The sequence below is a fragment of the Anguilla anguilla genome, chromosome 16, assembly GCF_013347855.1.
Source record: "Anguilla anguilla isolate fAngAng1 chromosome 16, fAngAng1.pri, whole genome shotgun sequence".
Taxonomy (NCBI): Eukaryota; Metazoa; Chordata; class Actinopteri; order Anguilliformes; family Anguillidae; genus Anguilla; species Anguilla anguilla.
Window position 1 is genome coordinate 15608041 of NC_049216.1, and position 18320 is coordinate 15626360.

General features: G+C 40.1%; 2 protein-coding genes across 2 annotated transcripts; one reads left to right on the forward strand and one right to left on the reverse strand.

Annotated features, from left to right (window-relative positions):
- Window positions 1–6573: 6573 nt before the first annotated feature.
- On the forward strand, window positions 6574–8510 carry LOC118215484 (pleckstrin homology domain-containing family F member 2-like). The gene is made up of 2 exons (XM_035396345.1): window positions 6574–6713; window positions 6939–8510. The coding sequence occupies exon 2, from the start codon at window positions 6956–6958 to the stop codon at window positions 7754–7756; it is 801 nt and encodes a 266-aa protein (XP_035252236.1). The 5' UTR covers window positions 6574–6713; window positions 6939–6955; the 3' UTR covers window positions 7757–8510.
- Window positions 8511–12729: 4219 nt separating this feature from the next.
- Window positions 12730–14616, reverse strand: LOC118214953 (pleckstrin homology domain-containing family F member 2-like). The gene is made up of 2 exons (XM_035395264.1): window positions 14349–14616; window positions 12730–14122 (listed from the first exon to the last, which is right to left on the reverse strand). The coding sequence occupies exon 2, from the start codon at window positions 14103–14105 to the stop codon at window positions 13305–13307; it is 801 nt and encodes a 266-aa protein (XP_035251155.1). The 5' UTR covers window positions 14106–14122; window positions 14349–14616; the 3' UTR covers window positions 12730–13304.
- Window positions 14617–18320: the final 3704 nt, after the last annotated feature.

Sequence of the window (18320 nt, forward strand, 5' to 3'; positions counted from 1 at the left end):
ATTAGAGACGTATCAAAGTAAAACGCTGAACAAAGAGAAAAGCTATATATTGACTTTATAGGTGAAATAAATCATAAATATAGAAAATACAAATATTAAGTATATATACCTCCAACATGTGCCTCCAGGTGTTGTGCACTTCCCATTTACAGACCCGTGTTTCATATAAACTATATAAAATGTCTAAGAGGTTTTACAGTACATCAATTTAACATGAATAATTGCAGATGACAACACATTCTCCTTCCTCAAAATCAGAAACAAAGCTTCACTATGTTTGAACTGGCAAATGATGTCATTGGAGGTGCTTATATCATAAAATTATACACAAAAATCTGATTTATATATACATAGACTACATTTCCAAAAGTATGTGGATGCCTGAACATCACACCACAACATCGCACATAAGTACATATTACTTGTTGAACATCTCATTTCAGAACTATAGGCATTAATATGGAGTTGGACCCCCTTTGCTGCTGTAACAGCCCTCACTCTTCTGGGAAAGTTTTCCAGTAGATTTTGGAACATGGCTGCGGGATTCTTTTTCATTCAGCCACTGAGCATTAGTGAGTTTGGGCACTGATGATGGGCGTAAGGCCTGGCTCGCAGTCTGCATTCCAATTCATCCCAAAGGTGTTTGATGGCGTAGAGGTCAGGCCTCTGTGCAGGCCAGTCAAGTTCTTCCCCACCAAACTCAGCAAAGAATTTCTTTATGGACCTTGATTTGTGCGCGAGGGCATTGCCATGCTGAAACAGTTAAGGGCCTTCCTTAAACTGTTGGCATAAAGTTGGAAGCGCATAATTCTCTGAAATGTCATTGTATGCTGTAGCATTACGATTTCCCTATACTGGAACTAAGGGGCCCAGTCCAAACCATGAACAGCCCCAGACCATTATTCCTCCTCCACCAAACTTCACCATGCTCTTCAGTACGACCCATTCTACTGCCAATGTTCGTCAATGGAGATTGAATGGCTGTATGCTTGATTTTATGCACCTGTTAGCAATGGGTGTGACTGAAATTAGAAAGGGTGTACACATATTTTTGGTGATGTAGTGTCTATCAGGCATATTTTCCAATGTGTGTCTTCTCTTCTTGTTTTAATTCAGTCTACATAGACAAAGGAGATTTATGTCGCCACCATGTGGTATTTAAAAAAAAATGCAACTTAGAATACACTTAGAGGAATTGCAGTGTCTTAAACATAATTATCCTGCACCCATCATAACATTTCTTTTGAGATTACGGTTTAGAGGAATTGATTTTGAGTCATCAATTCTGAATGTGAATACCTGAATCAGATCATAAAGCCTATGAGAATTTGATATCTGACAGGAATCTTTTGATGTTGTACCACCTGGTGTGACTTGGCCAATTGCTTCTGATAAGTGAACTGTCTGAGAGAGTGTGAAAAATACAGGTGTACTTACCTAGGCTACATTCACATATCCTTTCTTAATTCAGAGTGACTGACAGCATATCCATTCTTAATTCAGTGTGAGTGACAGCTGAATTGAAGTTATACAGCATATGTGAAACCAATCCTGTAGGCAAATACTGGAGTGCTTCCCCAAGGTGAGGTGTAATTTGACACTGGTCGCCCCAGCCTTTAACAATGGGAAATACTTTTTGTGCAGATGTAAGAGGGAAAGTTGCTTTTGTGTTTGAGAATATATAACTTTGCATGAAATAGAAGGGATAATTAATGTGGAACATTTGCTTATTCAACTGAGATGCTGCACAGTCCTTCAAATATCTGTAGTAACTCAGAAGCAAGCCCTAAACCATTTTATATTACACTTAGTCCCACTTGCCCTTCTTTCAACATCAACTGGCCACCATGCACCCATACCACTACCTGTAACTGTGAAATTAAAAATGCCGCATAATAGGTTTTTGTTGCTAAATTTTGGTTTTTAGTAAAGTTTTAAGCAAAGTTAGGAGATTGAAATGTTAGACAAGTGCAGCAAGAGAGCATCTGCATCTTCACAGTCACATTGTAGAACTAGTTGCAGACAGTTTCTCAGTAGATCGGGTATTAGTATCCGTTGAAACTGGTCGCATGGATTCCCTATTGGTATCAGTGCCTCCATAATCAGAGCATCCATAATATGTATGTGTATACATACACGCCTACATCAAGTCACCTATGTAATAGTACTATTTTGATCTTTCGTCGCTGAACATTACCTCCAAGACAAAGACCTTGTGGTTAAAAACAAACGCAGTGGGGAATGCTGTTACGCAGGTTATTTTACCGCCCTTGGATGTCGGCTAAGTATAGGTTTGAAACAAAACAAGGAAAAGTAAGATGAAAAACTGTAACTGTGAACTTAAAAACAGAGGCACAATTAAAATCCCCATTTCAGAAAAACAATAATTCAGGATATTTAAATGAAGTATTGGGACAGTGACATGATTCACTGTTGGCTTTGTTCTCCTGTACCTGCATGCACAAGAGAGAAATGTACTTTAATTCTGGAAGACAGAGATTTTCCCATTTCTGTAAAACTGAGACCTGTCCATGCATTTCTGCCTTTCACCCAATGGCTGGAATAGTCTTCAGCCCCCCCCCCCTTCGACCCTGACTAGGAGTAAGTGGTTTAGAAAATGGTTAGATGGATGGATTGTAGGGATGGTCATAGAATTACATTCATGATGCTCTTTCATGACTAAATACCAATCTTCAAGTATATCATAATTAAAGTCAAGCAAAGTCAGTATGAATCATATCATATTTATTCATATAAATATGCAATACTATATGTAAAACAATATGATCGTGCCATCATAGTCCCTTGTTACTTTGAAATACACATAATATTGTATGTACTAACTCATAAGCAAGCCCCAAACCATTGTGTGTATGTGTGTGTGTGTCTGTCTGTCACAGACAACATAAATAGGTTTTGCTTGTTTGTCTGTGACCAGTTTTCCAGATGCAGCAGAAGGTACACAATCTCACAGAGAGCATAAAGTGAAATAATTAGTATGGCAGACGATTTATCAGCACTTAATTAAGTTATCAGCTGCAATAGCACTTCTCAGCGTGGTGCTGCTCAGACAGAGCAGAAGAGTGGGCTGTGTTTTAAATGAGAAATGTGATGCACACTGTGTTAATGAACTGAAACAGTGAGGATAGTGGTCACTATGCTGAATATGTATGGTGTGACACACCAATTTTTAAAATAATTTAAAGTTGAGGGTGAACCTTTGCCGTTCAAGGCAGAATCATAGTAAAGCAGTTTACATCTTGAAAGCAATGTTGATTTTCAAACTATTTGCCATGTTTTTATATAAATAATTTATTTATTTCTGATTATCCTAAATTAATTAAACAGTCCATCACTCAAACTGATCTAATACTTATCATGTTATCATTCGTAAAACTTGGTTATCATAATATTCTTCCGTAAAGGTTTGTGTTGAGATACGGTACACGCAAATTACATACACACATTTATCAAACATAAAGCATAAAAAAATTCATATATAAAAGAGATAATGTTTATAATAATAATAATAATAATAATAATAATAATCTTTGATATATACAGTTCATCCACTATAGAGTGCTGATTTGACTGAATGGCTAAGTGGTCAGTCTGTGCCAATGATTATTCAATCCCTCCATGACATGGGAGTTCATAGTGAACACTTAGATACTCCCAGATATCACCAGAAAGTATGAAATAAAGCATTTATAGTAGACCTGTGGGGTCGTGACACCAGAAAATGAGCTCTGGTTTTTTGTGACTGTGTTGTGATCTCTCCAGCAGATGGAGCCCGCAGTGAAGAATTCAGCAAATGTAGCTGGGCCAGCAGTCTTCACCCAGGGGTAGTTGGAGATCCTACAGGTATTCAATTTTTTCTTTCTTTATTTAGTTTTCTTCTCACCACCACTTCCTGCTTTGGAGGACATGTTTGCCATTTCCCCGCAATGTTTTCAGTTGCTTAGCAGACTTGTCATCCCCCTATATCCAATTCCTTTACCAAGTTTATATTTAATATAAATTTGCGATAAACAAATGCTCTCTGACCGTCCCCTCCCCACCTTACGCCCCTGCCCAAACCGCACATTTTGAGTGTACGGCCAGTTACAGAAGAACTGATAGGCACCAGAAGCTAGACAGTACGTAAACTGATACAGACAAAACAGGGGCCTTAACAAGGGTCAAACAGAAATAGCTGACAGAGGAAAAGGTTTCACAATTATCAAAGATCATATCAGTCACCTTAAGCATACTACATACTTATCCCATATTAATTTCCTTAATTTAAAATAGCATATAAAAATTTATATTTTAGGAAAGTTTAAATGCTGACTTCATACTTTTTTCTTTTTTTGGCTGCTATTCTTTTCTATATACAAGTCATATCTCATAAGGTGATAATGCTGTAATCATGGATAATTTTCATATTTTTGTGTAGTATGTTTTCACAAACAAAGAGGGCCATAGCATACCCTTTTAGAGTCTGATAAAGGTTATTAGATGCATTCTCAGTGTCTAAATTAGAGGGATTAAAAGAGAATAAAATAATCTTATACTTACTATTTTGCTTTTTTTATGGCATAGGGGTTGATTAGTTCCTGGTCTTACAGTGCTGGCTTAAATGAGATAAGATGGAGATTTTAGTCTATAAAATGCAGAATTTAGTCTACATTTAAAAGGGTGACATGCATGCATGTTTTTGTCTTAGCCCAGCAAAACAACATCTGATTCAATTAACTCACTAATCATGGTCTTCAGTCGAGACCTTGATGAGTTAAAACCAGTGCTGGGCAAAATCAAAAACCTGTACCGGCATCTTGTCGGGTGAGCTTGGCACACCCTGGTATGAATGAACCATGGTGACCATTCGTAACAGAACCTAAGGGCAATGCCAGTAACTGCATTTACGGTTAAATTTCAAAGGCTCATTGGGGCATTCCCATCAGTAAGATTTCCCATCATAAGTCTTTGAGCATTTACTTTGAGCACTACAGAGACACCCTGTGGTGAAGATGTGTAAACGTGTCCTACGTGGGTCTCTCTGAAGCAGCATTATTATTATTATTATTATTATTATTATTATTATTATTATTATTATTATTATTAATAATAATATTAATAATAATAATAATATTAATAATAATAATAATAATAATAATAATAATAATAATAATAATAACTGCCAGCCAGTTCACAGAGCAAAAATGATGGTTCATCTCACAAATCCATATATATTTCCTGTTTTTCTTGGTTATGAAACTACATTTATGAATTTTTTGCATTGTACTTCCCGGTACAACCAAATAGCCATGTAGTTCCTGATACTAAAAACCGGTCATTCTACATATTTTCAGAGAAAATTTTATGTGAAAAAGATTTTTGTTTTATTTTAAACATAGGTCTACCTGCCCTTCTTCAGTGGGCCTCCATGCACCCATACCACTACCTGTACCTGTATAATAAAAAATGCTGCCTCACAGTTTTTGGTTGCAAAATTTTTAACATGCAATTGTTTTTTCAACCGAAGTTAGAAGTAACACCCAGAAAATCATGCTATTTGAATTAAAGAGCCTGTGGTTAAAAACAAACACAGTGGGGAATGTTGTTATGCAGGTTATTTCAGCACCCTTGGGTGTCTGTTAAGTACTGGTTTGAAACAAAACAAGGACAAGTAAGAAGAAAAACTGTAACTGTAAAAACAGAGTGTTTTGTAATTTAGTTCTGGAAGACAGAATTAAAATCCCCATTTCAGAAAAACAATAATTCAGGATATTTAAATGAAGTATTGGGCCAGTGACATGATTCACTGTTGGATTTGTTCTCCTGCACGTGTATGCACACGCTTTCTAAATAGTACTGCAAACAAACCAATCATTTTTGGTTCCCAGAATAGGTCCAGAAAGTTTGTGTAAGCTTTCCTGACACATACATTCTTGGATGTCCCTTGAATGGTATTATGCAAAATAAAATGATAAAATGCCTTCACAGTCTCTTGCTACTTTGATACATGCATAATATTGTGTTCATGATACCAATAAAGAATAAAAACTGAAAACGTTCAATGTCAGTCAATATCCAGAGCGACGTACAACAAAGTGTATAACCATAACCAGGAACAAGTATGACGAAAACCCTAGAGAGAAGTACCGGTCCAAGTGCAGGGAACAACCGCATAGTTCAACTTGGACCCTGAATGTTAAACTGATTAACACTAACACAAATGAGAACAGCAACAACGCAGTCTATGGAAAAATACAAGCAGTAGTTAAGACAGGTGCATTAACTAAGGCATCTTGTCCTAGTGTTGAATTTTCAGACAAAAGTTCAGAGTATCTTTCCATCTGTAGAGCACACCCAGGTTCAGGCAACTCATTTTAATTATTTCTAAATTCTAAGTTTTTGAGGACGACTTTTTTTGAAGTGCTAGACAAGTCTAACCAGAAATTCCCTGAACTGTAAATGATGTTTAGGTAGACGTCTACACACCTACTGGAAATTCAGACCTCACTATATCGGAAGACATGCAAATTTATCAGCAGTGGGAGGGGAAATGAAAGACCGTGTACTGATAAATACGCTGATTCGGCTGGTGGATCACATAAACAGTTTACTCTTACAGCATATCTTCTGCTCCAGAGGGTCAAGAGAAAAAACCTTCACAAAGTTATACTCTGGACATTAACTGCAACTTTTAAGATCAGCAATCACTTGAGGTAAATTTATCATTTCTCAGTCCTTTTTTTAGAAAATTTATCATCTCTCCGTGGAATGAAGGTTTAATGCAGGAAAACAGCAGCTTTTTGTATCCACACATACTCATCTTGTTATGCAGCTCAGTATGTATGAGTGACTATGTGTGTGTGTGTGTCTTCGTGTGTGTGTGTGTGTGTGTGTGTGTGTGTGTGTAAAATGCTCAAGTACTGTTTTATTCCCTGCAGATTGAGGTAATACTGTCATGGCTAACAAGCTGGCTTCCACAGAGGAGAACTTGGAGCGGATCCTGGCAGTGGAAAGCTTCTTCGGTCCGTCTGGGAAGCCCCTGAAGAAACCAGGCCGGGTCCTGGTGGGCGAGGGGTGTTTGATGAAGCTCTGCCGGCGTAGCCCCCAGCCCCGGATCTTCTTCCTGTTCAATGACATCCTAGTGTATGGCAGCATTATCGTCAATGGGCGCTGGTACACCACCCAGCAGGTCATCCAGCTGGAGGACATTAAGGTGGAGGATCTGGAGGACTCCCCAGACATGAAGAACCAGTGGCTCATCCGCACACCCCGCAAGTCCTTCTATGTGTCGGCCGCCTCGCCCGAAGAGAAGCATGCCTGGATCACGCACATTGAGGAGTGTCGGGCCAAGAGGTTGAACGAAACGGGCCAGGCTCCTGGGGAGACCCTCGCCCCTGCCTGGGTCCCTGACAGCGCCTCGGCCATCTGCATGCGCTGCTGCAGCAAGTTCACAGTCAGACAGCGCCGCCACCACTGCAGGCAGTGTGGCTACGTGGTCTGCGGCTCCTGCTCCAGCAATCGCTTCCTCATCCCCAACATCTCTTGCAAGCCTGTGCGCGTCTGTCTGGTCTGCCACCCGATCCTGCAAGCCAGCAATTCCATCCGCAAGCGCGGAGACAGTGACGGGAACAGCTGGTCGGACGAGAGTTCCAGCGATGAAGACAGCCCTGAGCTCGACAAGGACCCCTTACCCCAGCAGTGGGTGGGACAGGAGAACAATATTTTACAAGGCTGGTCGTCCTACAGTGATAAATAAGCATGCCAAAAATCATACCTTCAATGCAAATAAAGATACAGGCACTTCACTACTGCCAGTCATTGACTACCTTAAGGCTATGAACAAATGCTATTGAGTGTTTACAAATAATTTCAAATGAGCTGCCTTGAACTGAAGCTGGGCATGATCTACAAATGAAAAGACATTCTGAACTTTAAAAAAAGAAACACTAGGACAAGACGTTTTTTTACATGGGAAATTTTGTTATTCCATCACATTATAAAAACACCTAAGATGTAGGAATGTAGGATGTAGGAATGTAGGATGTAGGACGGAGTGTAGCACAGTGGGTAGGGAACTAGACTTGTAACCGAAAGGTCGCAGGTTCGATTCCCGGGTACGACACTGCCGTTGTGCCCTTGAGCAAGGTACTTAACCGAAATTGCTTCAGTATATATCCAGCTGTATAAATGGATACAATGTAAAATGCTATGTAAAAAAAGTTGTGTAAGTCGCTCTGGATAAGAGCGTCTGCTAAATGCCTGTAATGTAATGTAAGATTATTTATTCCACAGAGTACAGAGTATATATTGCAGCAATGCATTTGAGTTGATATTCACTAATGTTGGATGTTTTCCGTTTTTATTTTTTATTTGTATCACACAACATTATGTTTGTATCGATGTATCACAGGACTGCGATGGCATATGCACTTTATTATGTTTTATCATCACTTAATCATATTGTATGTAGTATTGCATATTTATATCAATAAAAATATTATTCATACTGACTTTGACTTTCATTATGATATACTTGGAGATTGTTATTTAGTCATGGAAGTTCCAACCAAGTTACGGGTAGTTGTGGTGGCATGCCCCATACCTATACAGCACTGGGTGGTTGGCACTTCTTAGCGTTTCCTACAGAAATACCAACAATGACCACAGACTCTCAGGGCTATATTTTAACGATCTAAGTGCACGGTCTAAAGTGCATGGCGCAAATCCACTTTTGCTAGTTTAATGGCAGATAATCTGAGAGCAAAGTAAGGTGCATGGTTCAAAGGGGTTGTACTTAGTCTCTTAATTAATCATAGGTGTGTTTTGGGCGCAACATGAAATAACCAATCAGAGTGTCATCTCCCATTCCCTCTAAAAGCCAGGTGCGCTTGCACCTTGGCGGATTGCTATTATAATGGCGGATTTGCCAAGTAATTCTGATAAATATTATGACTAATCATTATGACATGTATTTTTTTTAATATCGCACATTGTGCACCCGCCTATGTAGGCGCATATTACTATCTTAATAATGCGCCCTTAAAACAACAGTGAAATACTGCACCATTGACTTAAGACCAGGTTTTTGTTGGTCAATCGCGCAATCGCTTTCCGCTGCCTCAAGATAGCAATGCGCCAACAATGCACCTGACCACACCTCATTTTAAGACCAACACGCCCATGGGCGCTCAGATGGGAAAATGACAACTGTGTCGTTCTGAAACTAGCAAAGACACTTGCTTTGCGCTTGGCGCCGCTTTGCGCTGCTTTGCGCCGGGTGTAAGATAGAGCCCTCAGTCTTTTAAAAACATCACTTCTGTACGTTCTGACCTCATGTAAACAGACAGAATTCACAAACAACTTCACACCTCCACACAATATGGCCCCAAAGTTAAGGGATTTTGCATTTGCGTTTTCCTTCTTCTTCCTGCCGATTACATCACAAATGCTGCAGGCCCACAATAAATAATTCTCCCAATTGGACATTTAGGTGCACCTACTACCAATTACAAAATTTGATCTAAGTAGCCATTTGCAGAACACTAAAACACAGGCAGGAGTACGTTGTGAAAACTTGGTGGTCGCCATCTTGGTTCTGCCTGGAATTAAATGGAAACTACATTGTTTTCTAACTACTAATAATTGCCCAAAAAATGAAAACATTTTGTTTTTACAGCTGTATAATCTTTATATATATATATATATATATAATTAAAATGCATTCTCTATCATTTACATGCATTCTCTATCATTTGTAAACCCTACATAATATTGTTTCATGACTCCAATAGCTGCATGCCTAACGTTACAAGGTAGGCCATAAAGCCTCGGACTGAATTTGCTAACCGTTAAGACTACAGTTAACCAATAGTGGTTGACACCGGTGGCACAAATTTGCTATTGGTATCAGTGCCAAAATAAATGTGGATCAGAGCATTTGTAATATAGTGTGTGTATGTGTGCATTGGGTTTCTTCATTGAGCGCTTATCCTTTTCTTTAGGGCACAAGTATCTTGCGTTTATTATATATATATATATATATATATTGTAACCCAATGGTAGGAGGCGCCACCGGGGAGGGGTGATGGGTGCAATAATTTAACACAAACACAAGAACGGATATGGTTGTCTCGGTCAACGTAACCGGGACTTTTATTTTGAAAACAGGGAAAACAAGCAAAATGATACGAACAAAAAACGCTAGCTCCAAGTGAGCCTAACTATACGGGTCTTTTGGCCCTGTCTAAAGTTGGACAGCTAAGCTGCTTACCGACAAGACAAATTGTAGACAAAAAGAACGGTGAAAACAAGCACAGTTCGGTACACGGTTCTGTTCCTCACACAGAAAATGGGACAAAAATGTAATCGGGCACTCAGACAGAAAAAAGGTTATTCACAGATTCCAACACAATATCCACAACACTCACACAGTCTTTTCTCCCACACAGCTGTGTGGGCTCTTACTTATCGTGCGCTTGATTAGGTAGAACGCTTTTCAGGTGGGTTTAACAAGGGGGCAGAGCTGGCAATTGGAAGGGGGTGGAGCCACCGGAATGTAAAATACCGGCCTTCCGCTACAGCTCCCCTCATGGCATTACAATATATATATGTATATATATATATATAGGCCTACATAAAGTCACCCAGGTAATAGTGCTATTTGGATCTTTGGATAGTCGCCAAACGTTACCTCCAAGACAAAGAGTCCATGGTTACAAACAAATGCAGTGGGGAATGCTGTTATGCAGGTTATTTCACCATCCTTGTATGTCTGCTCAGTGCTAAGTATAGGTTTTAAACACAATAAGGAAAAGTAAGAAGAAAAACTGTAACTGTGCACTCATGGATAGAGTGTTTACTTCAAGAGAGAAATGTACTTTAATTCTGGAAGAGATGTCTTCATTTCAGGAAAACAAGTTTAGTACACACACACACACATATATATATATATATAGTGTATTGTTACAACCCCAGTCGTAAGTTTGTGTTTATATTTGTTACTTTTGCATGTGTTTCTTCGTTCCAGTCATCTTCTGATTGGTTGTTTCCATATCTGGTTGCTCGGCTTGAAAAAGCCACCATTTAGCGCCTACCAGGGAAGACTAGCTCTTCAAACTCGTGGTTGGTGTGGTGTTTTTAGTGATTGCTTCGTTCGACTTTGCGTATTTGACCCTATCTTTGTTTGACTCAGATTCCCGTCTAGCCTGCTTGCTGATTTGATCTTGTGTATGACCATTGACTTGTTTCCTTTGACTCTGATTCTTGCCTTAGCCCTTCTAGTTTGTTTGCCCCGTGATTTTGTGTTTCTGACCATTCGCTGTAGTATTCGATTCCGATTCTTGCCTAGTTTGCTGATTGGATTTCATGTTTGACCGTACGCTCCTTTTTGACTAAAGTACAACTCACGTTTTTCCCTCTGTTCGCCATAGAGTGCTCCGGTTAGGTAGTGTGTTCCCAGTTGGACTAAAAATCCTTCCATCAGGACATAAGTTTGTTATTTTGCTTTGTTATTTTTCCTTTATTGTTTTTGAAGCTACTCTGGGTGGAGATATAACGCTCCATAGGGGGTACGCTATTCGGGCTTTTAGTTTCCAACTGTCAGTTAACTGTCCGAAGTTCAGCGTTCAAAAGCTGCCCCGTGCCCAGTAACTTTTGAAGACTAGCCAGCAACCAGTTAGATTTGGATAGGCAGATAGGGACCGGAGTTACTGATCGGTTGGCAGTACATTACCCTACCCATTTCCCTTATCATTCACCCTGTTAAGGTCTGACCGTAGACCAGGTCGTAACAGCATGCCATAATGTTTGGGACAAAGACATCTTTTTTTTTTTCTTTTTTTTTTACTTCTTCGTTTGTTTTGGCTCTGTATTGCACAATGTTTTGAATTGCAATCAAACAATTCACATGTGGTTAAAGGGGGGCTATGTATAAAAAGTGATGTTTCTACATGGTGAAACCAAAATGTATAAAAATATCCTTTAATAAAATATTAGAATCTGAACTTTAACCACATGCAAATTGTTTGATATCTAATCTAAAATTGTGAAGTACAGAGCCAAATCAAAAAACATTGTGGAATCATTGTGCATGTACACAAACATACAGTTTAATGCAGAAGTATTGGGACAGTGACATAATTTTGTTGTGGCTTTGTACTCTAGAACATTGGTGATCCATGTAGAAATTACTGTCTACTCTATACATAGTCTCCCCATTTTACGGGAGAAAAAGTAAATTAACTGCTTAGCTGTATCTTGGCCAGCTGTGTCCTTGCATCATTAGTGCATGCACAAGAAAGCTAACAAAAGGTAAAGAGTTGATTCTAGGTGTATCATAACTAAGACACTGGGTGTGTGAAAATCAACTTTTTGGTACATTTTAGGAAACAAAAATGCACTGCTGAGCTCAGCAATAGCCACAACCTGACAGACCATGGAAGATAGACCACTGTAGTGGATGATCTGACAACAAATCAAGAACAATCTTCAGGATGTAGGCATAGATGTATTAAAGGCTACTATAAAGAGAAGACTACTCAGAACCTCAGTGGGTTCATCACTGGTTAGGCTCAAGAACAGAATGGGCAGGTTCAAGTGTGCAAAAAGCACATTAAGAAACGGTAGAGTCCTGGAACAAAGTCTGGAGAAAGACAGGAACTTCTAATCCAAACCACCCCATCTCATGGATGGATCGTACGAACGGTCATATAATTACATTTACTCTTGTTATTTCAGTTAAGAATCATTTATTCATTTATGGTGTTCATTCATGACTGAATAACCATCTTCAAGTACATAGTATGAAGGCCAATGTCAGTATGAATATCAAATCAAAATTATATACAATAAAATATAACGAAGTGCCTTCGCCATGGCAGTCTAATGCTACTTTGATACAAACACAATGTGCAATACAAAAAAAGAATAATAGCTGAAAGCTTCGAACATTGGTCAATATCAACTCAAATGCATTGCTACAATATAATCTGTAGGTAAACGTTATACAAGGTGACATTAAATGGAATTAAAGAAATAAGTCATCTCACATTCTATAGGTTTTTATAATGAGATGGAATGACAAAATTCCCATTGTAAAAAACATTTAAATAGTAGAGTACATCTTGTCCTAGTGTTTCATTTTTAAAAGGTCAGAATGTCTTTTCATTTGTAGATCATGCCAAGCTTCAGTTCAAGGCAAATTATTTTGAAAAATGTAGCCTTAACGTAGTCAATGGCAGGTAGTGGTGAAGTGTCATTGCCCTTCTTTATCTTTATTCACATTCAAAGTATGTTTTTTGGCAGGGTTATTTATCACTGTAGGACGACCAGCCTGGTAAAACGTGGTTCTCCTCTCCCACCCACTGCTGGGGCAAGGGGTCCTTGTCGAGATCAGGCCTGTCTTCATCGCTGGAACTCTCGTCCGACCAGCTGTTCTCGTCAAGGTCTTCGCGCTTGTGGGTGAAATCGCTGGCCTGCAGGATCGGGTGGCAGACCAGACAGACGCGCACGGGCTTGCAAGAGATGTTGGGGATGAGGAAGCTATAGTTGGAGCAGGAGTCACAGACCACGTAGCCACACTGCCTGCAGTGGTGGCGGCGCTGTGTGACTGTGAACTTGCTGCAGCAGTGCATGCAGACGTCTGTGGCGCTGTCAGGGACCCAGGCGGGGGCGAAGGTCTCCCCAGGAGCCTGGCCCGTTTCGTTCAACCTCTTGGCCCGACACTCCTCAATGTGCGTGATCCAGGCATGCTTCTCTTCGGGCGAGGCGGCCGACACATAGAAGGACTTGCGGGGTGTGCGGATGAGCCACTGGTTCTTCATGTCTGGGGAGTCCTCAAGATCCTCCACCTTCATGTCCTCCAGCTGGATGACCTGCTGGCTGGCGTACCAGCGGTGTTTAACGATAATGCTGCCATACACTAGGATGTCATTGAACAGGAAGAAGATCCGGGGCTGGGGGCTACGCCGGCAGAGCTTCATCAAACACCCCTCGCCCACCAGGACCCGGCCTGGTTTCTTCAGGGGCTTCCCAGACGAACCAAAGAAGCTTTCCACTGCCAGGATCCGCTCCAAGTTCTCCTCTGTGGAAGCCAGCTTGTCAGCCATGACAGTATTACCTCAATCTGCAGGAAATAAAACAGTGCTTGAGCATTTTACACACACACACACACACACACACACACACACACACACACACACACACGAAGACACACACACACACATAGTCACTCATACATACTGAGCTGCATAACAAGATGAGTATGTGTGGATACAAAAAGCTGCTGTTTTCCTGCATTAAACCTTCATTCCACAGAGAAATAAAAAAGGACTGAGAAATGATACATTTACCTCAAGTGATTGCTGATCTTAAAAGTTGCAGTTAATGTCCAGAGTATAACTTTGTGAAGGTTTTTTCTCTTGACCCTCTGGAGCAGAAGATATGCTGTAAGAGTAAACTGTTTATGTGATCCACCAGCCGAATCAGCGTATTTATCAGTACACAGTTTTTCACTTCCCCTCCCACTGCTGATAAATTTGCGCGTCTTCCAATGTAGTGAGGTCTGAATTTCCTGGAGGGGAATTTACCTACACACAATTTACTGCTCAAGGAATGCCTGGATAAGCACGTCCTCAAATACCACATGATTTTGAAAGCTGAAATGTTGTACAATGTATGCAGATAGCAGATTCTTTATAATCAAATTATTAACAAGCTTGAACTGAGAGAAGAAAACAGGCAGTATGAAAACGTGAAACTGAAATAATAATAATAATTTTTTACTCAACTTGAACATGTCTGCGTATGGGCATAGGAGAACATAAGACTAGGGTGTATAAAATATCCTGAAATTTTAGCTAAATGCCTAAGCGACTGAGAATTCAATAAACACTTAGAAATGAATTGCACAAACTTCCCCCATTTAACAGTAGAGAACATATAACAAGTCAACAATCCATGCTTAACTCTAAGAAGAAAAAAAAACAATGTCCTGGTACTGTACTGTTCACAGAGCACACACCACACCTGTTTCTTCGAAATAACTACTGAGAATGTATCATGTAACAATGGGAACATTGCTATCAATCATTTGTGTGTTGTAATTAACAGATTGCAGAAGTGGGAAAAAACTTGGGTGGGTGGGTAAACTGAAATTCACTATAGCTAAACGTAAAAAATATTAGCTGTTCGCAGTTGATAATCGTCTATCAAGGTCTGGGCATTGTGCAGTAGTAGAATAGAAGGCCAAGAGAATGATGGGAAACATAAGGAAGTTACATTGATATTACACAATGTATTTGTCACACCACACAGTATTGTGTGCAGTTCTCAAACTACAAGAAACAAGGGCGGATGCAATATTCCTTGCATACTTTTATAAACCTGCCCGTACAAAACCTGCTGGTTAACATGCTGTAAACCTAAACCCAGTATGAATCCCCTGAATCCATCTATTGAAGGGCAGGGGGTATATGTATATCCTCTTGGATATATGTGACAATACATTTTAATAAGTAGGTGGTCACAGAAAATGTACTCGCTCATTGATTGAGTTATGGGGCTTCATTTCTAATTCCAATACCACTTGTTTGCTTGCAACGACTTTGTAGACTTATTTCTGTTAGTCTCTTCTGTTTATTTGATGGAAAATTCCCTACCAAAAAGAACTTCAGATGAGCAGCTATGTAAAAGTTTTGACCAGTTGAACAGGATGAGCAGGCAGATCTATCTCTTGGCTTTATCAGTAAAAGTGGCACCCCTCCAGGCTGAACAGCCGCGAAATCGCTCAGTCATTTACTGGATAGAATCATATATCGGAGCCAGGAATCACTGCATGTGCCCAGATTTTGGAGATAAAGTGTTTTAAACCAAACTGAATGTTGTTTCTTGACCGTAACAGAGAAGGAAGTCATGTTCTGTGACGCAAATTTGCAATTGTGTCTTACCACTTCCAGGATCAGTAGAATTGTTCACAGAAGTGTTGGTATCAGAGGATCTTTTTTTCCACAGAAAGCAACATTAGATGACATCATCTAGTGTGGCGCTGTGGGAAATTTCCTTTCCTTTGTTGGAGCTGAAATACTATTTGGTGTGCTCTCAGGAGAATTTCACAGAAGTGAATGCTGAAGAGCAGTAATTGCATATCTCTTGACTGAAAATTGAGCTTTTATTTAGAATATGCGTGTGATCTTGCATTTATTATGGTTACAAAGCATTTCGAACACAATGATCTGCTCTTGCAGGTTGATGCAGAAAAATGTGCTCGCACAAGTAAGAAAGGCACACCCAGGTTGAACAAGGTACTAAGACAGCACTAAGTCATACACTCCTCTACCGTGTTAAATATTTTACCAACCTTTCAACATATCTTAGTCACTCAGTCACACAAAAAAAATTCATTCGAGGATTGTATGAACCTAAGCCTATATACAGATTGTCACAGTGATGGGGGGGGGGGGGGGGGGGGGGGCGCAGTGGAACAGACTACCCAGGGCCCCAAGGTGGAAGGGCTCACAATATCAGGACTAAAAAATTAGCATTGAGGAGGGGGCTCACAGAGACTTTGCACAGAGCCCAAAATGTTGTGCCATGTCCATACATGTCTCATAAACTATATCTTAAATAATGTCTGTTAACTCATTAATGTTGCCACTCTTGGGTGCTTTGAGACTCATCAAATGTGGTATCAAAGGACACAAGCCATTCATGTATTTCAATAACACACTCCTCCTGTACCTCTGTAGATATGATTGCACTTCTACATAAAGCACCCTTGTGTGCATGCACACATTTTGCACAATAACGCTAATAAAGACAGTGTGGCTGTCCCATACCACAGTCACGCAGATGACCCAACACAAGCAAAGTGAAGAAGCAACTGAAAAAAGAGGTGTTTTCCAAATATTAGCCAAATGTCGCAACAGGGCATGACCACAAGATTTTACACAACACCCTTTTGGAGACAGACTGTTCTTGACTGAGGAAATGCTAGACATGACCGCTACTTATGCCATTCAATGATGAAATTCATGTTTAAAACTACCATTTCCAGGAAAATGGCCAGTAGTCATGTTGGCCACTGTTTATGTGAAACTATAGCATTTGTACAGTAAGGGTTTCCACGGTATTAGTAACACCATCTTGTTTCCACAATTTAATGGCATCAAAACTTAAGTTCCCAGCTACTGCCAGGGAGAACATAAAACATGAACTGCAAGTTGTAACTATGTGCTGATTTACATATTCATGGTAATGATATTTTTAACATATAATTTCTTAGGTTATTTTTTTGTATAATAGTGTGACACTGTCATGGAACATATTTAACATGACAGATAACAGCCTCCTCTGGTCGGCTCAGGGTGTAGCTTTGTGACCAACACGGTCAGTCAGTCAATGGCAGTGGCAGTGGCGACCGGCCGGTAGCTCCACAGGGCGATGCTCAGGGTATGAGACGGCGTGTTCAGACAGGAGTCGGCGTGACCCCCGGGGCGATCAGGCACCTGTGGACTGTGTTAAAGCTGCATATGGAAGGTCTTCCTACAACTCCCACCTACGCAAGCTTAGCTGTAGTCTGCGTTGTGAAAAGCAGCAGACTGGCAACACCACGCATTTAGGAGGAAAACCCTGGATGTCCACACTCTGCCAAATTGGCAATGGGGTTCATGCAGGAGGTGGCTGTGACTATATATATATATATATATATATTTATTTATTTATTTTTTTAATCTATTGCTCATCGAGGTCTAGGTGAGTGTTGCACAGTAACTGGTTAAAAGAAAAAAGGTCCCTCACTTCCGTGAGCAAAAGAAAGCTGCCTGGAATGCAGTTCTCTGTGATGCAGTCAGAGGCATCTGTCATGCTAGGGGGTTTCCTGCAGTACTTTCACCGATAAACAGATTGCCAAAACGTTACAAAACATCACCAGTAAAACCCACTAAAACACAGACACATGAAGGAATATGTCGTCAGCATGGCGGTGCTGACGACATACACACAAATGACAGTGGGAACATCACTCAGAATCATTTTTATACAGAAATTTACTTGTGTAACCTACATACTCAAGACGATGGGGAGGAGTAATGCGATAATTATCTAACTGAACAAAGACGGCTTTACTCGCCTCGTGTTGGTGGCTGCCTGAAATACACGTGAGGAAACTGCTTTTGAAAAGGCGGTGAACCTTGGTATGATCTTTAATGACCAGAGGTTCAGAACCAATTCCAAGAGATGGTGTCTCCTAGCAGTGACCCTGATGGCCCAAGAACACCAATCCCAAGAAAATCTCAGTCTACATATCTGCAATATATCTATACATA